General features: G+C 38.3%; 1 protein-coding gene across 1 annotated transcript; it reads left to right on the top strand.

Annotated features, from left to right (window-relative positions):
* The first annotated feature begins 1,100 nt into the window (after positions 1-1,100).
* LOC122705604 (olfactory receptor 1509) lies at positions 1,101-2,042 on the top strand. Its single transcript, XM_043921056.1, has one exon. It carries the CDS (start codon positions 1,101-1,103, stop codon positions 2,040-2,042), a length of 942 nt encoding a protein of 313 aa, XP_043776991.1.
* The last annotated feature ends 3,399 nt before the right edge of the window (positions 2,043-5,441 follow it).

The raw sequence follows: 5,441 nt of genomic DNA on the forward strand, positions 1-5,441 counted from the left end.
GAGAAAATAATAGCAAATGAAGCAAAAACAAAGGATTAATCTAAAAAATATACAAGCAACTCCTGCAGCTCAATTCCAGAAAAATAAATGACCCAATCAAAAAATGGACCAAAGAACTAAGCAGACATTTCTCCAAAGAAGACATACAGATGGCTAACAAACACATGAAAAGGTGCCCAACATCACTCATTATCTGAAGGCGCTTTTGATAGGACGAGTGAAATAGCAAATTATTTTAGCTGGGAGTTGTATTTTAGAATTCTAAATTGGTGTTGCCTGTGGGTTAGACTGAAATAAAAAAATCACCCAACTAGTGGCTAAGGGTTTTGGGCAATTTATTTATTCTTGTAGAGCTCACTTACCTGCAAAACAGGAGCAATAATGCTTATGCAATGGTGCATTCATGCGTGCTAAGTTGCTTCAGTCCTGTCTGACTCTCTGTGACCCTATGGACTGTAGCCTGCCAGGCTCCTCTGTCCATGGGTTCTCCAGGCAAGAATACTGAGGTGGGTTGCCATGCCCTGCTCCAGGTGATCTTCCCCACCCAGGGATCCAACCCACGTCTCTTGTGGTTCCTGTATTGCAGGCAGATTCTTTATTGCTGAGCCAGTGCAAAAGCCCATGCAATGGTACAGTTATGGCTAAACAGAATGGTGTATATAAAGTGTATGGAATGACTCCTGATATATACTGGGTATAATATGTAGCTAGTTGCTAAGTCATTTCTAACTCTTGCAATCCCATGGACTGCAGTCCGTCAGGCTTCTGTATTGATGGGATTTTTCAGGCAAGAGTACTGGAGTGGGTTGTCATCCTTCTCCAGGGGATCTTCCTGACCCAGGGATCAAATCTGGGTCTCCTACATTGCAAGCAGTCTCCTGCCTTGCAGGCAGATTCTTTACCAACTGAGCCACCAAGGAAGACTGGATATATTATAACAATTGTAATTAAATTGATCTTATACTCTACATACCATGATAATAAATAAGCAACCCAGATAGAAATTCAGAGTCACTTCTGTTAGTTCCACTCCTATAACATTAAGGCTAAATTATCATTTATGTGTTTTTTCCCCACAAGGTCCTTTGGAAGCTCATTGGATGGATGCTCTAAACCAAACAAGAGTGACTCAATTTGTCTTCTTGGGACTCACTGATAACTGGATACTGGAGATATTATTTTTCATGGCATTCTCAGTCATGTATATGCTAACCCTTTTGGGGAACATTCTGATCATGGTTACCATAGTCTTTACTCCACGTCTTCATATCCCCATGTATTTCTTCCTGAGCAATCTGTCCTTTATTGACATCTGCCACTCATCTGTCACTGTGCCCAAGATGCTGGAGGGTTTGCTTTTGGAAAGGAAGACCATTTCCTTTGACAACTGCATTGCACAGCTCTTCTTCCTACATCTGTTTGCCTGTGCTGAGATCTTTCTGCTGACCGTTATGGCCTATGATCGTTATGTAGCCATCTGTGCGCCATTACACTACGCCAATGTGATGGACATGAGGGTCTGCGTACAGCTTGTCTTTGGTCTCTGGCTGGGGGGTACCGTTCACTCACTGGTGCAGACCTTCTTGACCATTCGCCTACCTTTCTGTGGCCCCAACATAATTGATAGCTACTTCTGTGATGTTCCTCCTGTCATCAAGCTGGCCTGCACAGATACATATCTCACAGGAATGCTGATTGTGTCCAATAGTGGAACCATCTCCCTCTTCTGTTTTCTGGCTTTGGTCACCTCCTACATGGTCATCTTGGTTTCTCTTAGAAAACAGTCAGCTGAAGGGCGCAAGAAAGCCCTGTCTACCTGCTCAGCCCACTTCATGGTGGTGGCCTTCTTCTTTGGGCCATGTATCTTCCTCTACACTCACCCAGACACCAACTTCTCCAGTGACAAGGTGGTATCTGTCTTCTACACGATGGTCACCCCTGTGCTGAATCCCCTCATTTACACCTTGAGGAATGAGGAAGTAAAAAGTGCTATGAAGCATCTCAGACAGAGGCACGTTTTTTCCATGAAATCATGTACATGATGGACTTGGAATTACAGATATTATTTTGGTCATATCTTTAATGAGTGACTAAGAGTAGGAAATCAAAGTTGTTAGGTGAAATGACCTGGAGAGTCATTTCAGACCAGACTTCTGTACTAAAGAGGGGGACTTATCAACTATTGCTTAAATACAGGAAAAGATACCTGTTGTAACATGTAAGGGAAAAGGATCTGGACAAGTTTAAAGAAAACTTCTAGTTTCCCCAGTAAAAGAACACACAGACTTTGGGGCATAGTCTTAGTTTCAGGGAGAGGAAGAGTTCTGAGAGAACCTACTTTTTTGATTTGTACAGTTCTGTAGGTTATTTGGAGAAGGAAATGGCACCCCACTCCAGTATTCTTGCCTGGAGAATCCCAGGGATGGAGGAGCCTGGTGGGCTGCTGTCTATGGGGTCGCACAGAGTCGGACATGACTGCAGCGACTTAGCATGCATGCATTGGAGAAGGAAATGGCAACCCACTCCAGCGTTCTTGCCTGGAGAATCTCAGGGATGGAGGAGCCTGGTGGGCTGCTGTCTATGGGGTCGCACAGAGTCGGACATGACTGAAGCGACTTAGCAGCAGCAGCAGCAGTAGGTTATTGCCTCTGGGAAGCTGTACATTACACCTGTGTTTTATACATTACAGTGATCCTGCTTTCAAATGTATTTTCAAGGTGTTTATTTAAGCTTTATATAGTATTTATTGGTTTCCCTGGTTGCTCAGAGATAAAGAATCCATTTGCCAATGCAGGGAGATGTGAGTTCAATCCCTGGGTTGGGACGATTCCCTTGAGAAGGGAATGGCAACCCACTCCAGTATTCTTGCCTGGGAAATTCCATGGGCAGAGGAGGTCCATGGGTCTCAAAGAGTCAGACATGACTTAGCAGTTAAAACAACAATAGCAACATATTTATATTGAATTAAACATTGTCACTTTGAAAGTGATTCTCTTATTTATCTCTACACACATTCTGTACTTTTGGTAGTACTTAATTTTTACAAAATTAAGGTGGAGATGTATTGGAACTTACTTTAAAATAAACTTTGTTAAGGTAGAACTTGATTACATAAAATGCACTCATTTTAATTGTACAGTTTGATAAAATGTGACAAAGTTTCACTCATGCAACTATCTCCCTAATCAAGATATAGAACATTTCTATCACCTCCCAAAATTTCTTCAGAACCTTCCCAGCCAATAATCTTATCCCCACCCAAGCACCCAAGCATCTGATTTTTTCTTGCTGTAAACTAAATTTGTCTTTCCTAGAGTTTCAGGTAAATCGAATCATACAGTATGTACGGTTTTATGCCTGACTTCTTTGCTCTTTTGGGATAAACTTTATATGGTCATAATGAATTCTTTTTTTAAAACATTACTGATTGTTGTTTTCACATATTGCTATTCTGTGAAGAATGTTTGAATCTACATTGTGGTGGTTATCGGTCTGAAATTGTTCCTTTTCTATTTTATAAAAATGTGATTGTGGTAGCTTTTAATATCAAAATATAAGAAATAGTAATGTTAAATAAAAGAGAAATCAGAATTTATAAGAATTAGAGTAATTACATGTACCAGGAAATAGTGATGAGTTAGTTATTACAATTAAATACTAAATTTAGTTAGAACTTTCTGGAATTTGCGACAAAGGAAAGAAGAATGTGTTACAGGTAATGTGGTAAACAAAGTAACAGTCCCCCAAAGATGTTTACATCCAGTCTCTGGAACCTGTTAATATTTTAGGTTGAACAGCAAACAGGGATTAAGGTTTGCTAGTCAGTTGACTTTGAGATAGAAATAGTAGCCTAGATTATCCAGGTAGACCTAATGTAATCCCAAATGTTCTTAAAGATGGAAGAGGGAAACAAAAGAGAATCAGAGGGCGATATGGCTATAAAAGTCAGAGAGATTCAATATTGCTGGCTTTAAAGACAGAGAAGGGGGTTCCTAACTTAGGAATCTGAGTGGTCTCTAGAAACTGAAAAAGGGAAGGAAATGGATTCTCTTTTATTGCCTTTAGAAAATAATTCAGCCAAGCTTTCAGTTGTAAGATAAATAAGTTCTGGGGATTTAATGTATAGCACGATGACAGTAGTTAATAATACTCTATTGCATACTTGAAAATTGTTGAGAGAACAGATCCTAAGTATCCTCACCAGACAGACACACAGACAGATGCACTGTGTGAGGTGATGGATGTGTTAATTAGAATTGATTGTGGTAATAATGAAATTATCATGCTGTACACTTTAAATATATTCAATTTTTGTCAATTAGTCCTCCATAAACCTAGGATGAAGAAGAAGGAGAAAGCAGTGTAGCCCTGTTGACCTTTGATTTTAGTTCAGTGAAATTTGTGTTGAACTACTGACAGAGCTGTAAGAAGATAAATTTATATTGGCTAAACTTCTAGGTTTGTAGTAAAGTTGTTACAGCTGCAATAAAAAATCAATACAGATTTGTTTATATGGGATTTTCTTTTCATCCAATAAAGGAAGCATATATGCCTCTATGATAAAAACTACAAAGCTGTGCTGAGAAAATGTAGAGAGATATAGACATGTTCTTATATAAGAATAAAAAAATTGCTACTATAATGGGTTTTCTTAAATTGATTTATAAATCTAATTTACTTAAAAACTCCACAGGACTTTTTTTGGTCAATAATTTTCAATAATATTCTAAATTTTATTTGAAGAAATAGGCGAAAATAGTTAAGAAGGTACTTGGATTTACATAATTTCTATGTGTTAATTTCCTTAATTAACTAATATCACTCTTGGGAGAAGTATAATTCACTGTGGAATGGGAAAGTCCAAATCAAGAAGACTCCAGACAAATTCCTTAGGTAAAGAGAATGATGGTATACTCTGATCAGGGGGAGTAGGATTAGAGACCCTATAGATGGTCAGAGAGCTGCCACATAAAATAATTATATCAATTTTAATGGAGATAATGGAATGAAATAAAATACACTTAATAATAAAAATACCTAATATTTCTTTGATTATTCTGAAAGGAATTAGAATTGATTGAGGCCTTTGGGCTATTATTCTGCCAAATTCTGTTAACTTGTAGAAATAATGCTTATGAGTACTTTAGGGATTTGGGTTCCAGATAATATGGACATACACACACTCAACACAGAGTGAGTGACTCATTAACCATGGTTGAAAGGTAAGAAATGATTGGAATGACAGAAAGTTCTCAAAAGGACAAAGAATAAGAAACAGCTTATTAAACTGGGGGATATCTAAACCCTATTATATGAAAATTGTCCAAAAAAATGCACTGCATTGTCAATCCCCTACTATTTCATGAATATAACCCAAGTCAAAATCAGAGTTTTATGTATTTGTATGTGAAATCAGGCCTAGATATCACTACTATACATAC

This window comes from Cervus elaphus, chromosome 12 (assembly GCF_910594005.1).
Source record: "Cervus elaphus chromosome 12, mCerEla1.1, whole genome shotgun sequence".
In the NCBI taxonomy this organism is placed as follows: Eukaryota; Metazoa; Chordata; class Mammalia; order Artiodactyla; family Cervidae; genus Cervus; species Cervus elaphus.

Coding starts and splice junctions, on each gene's coding strand:
- LOC122705604 (XM_043921056.1), top strand. CDS start 1,101: ATGGATGCTCTAAACCAAACAAGAGTGACTCAATTTGTCTTCTTGGGA.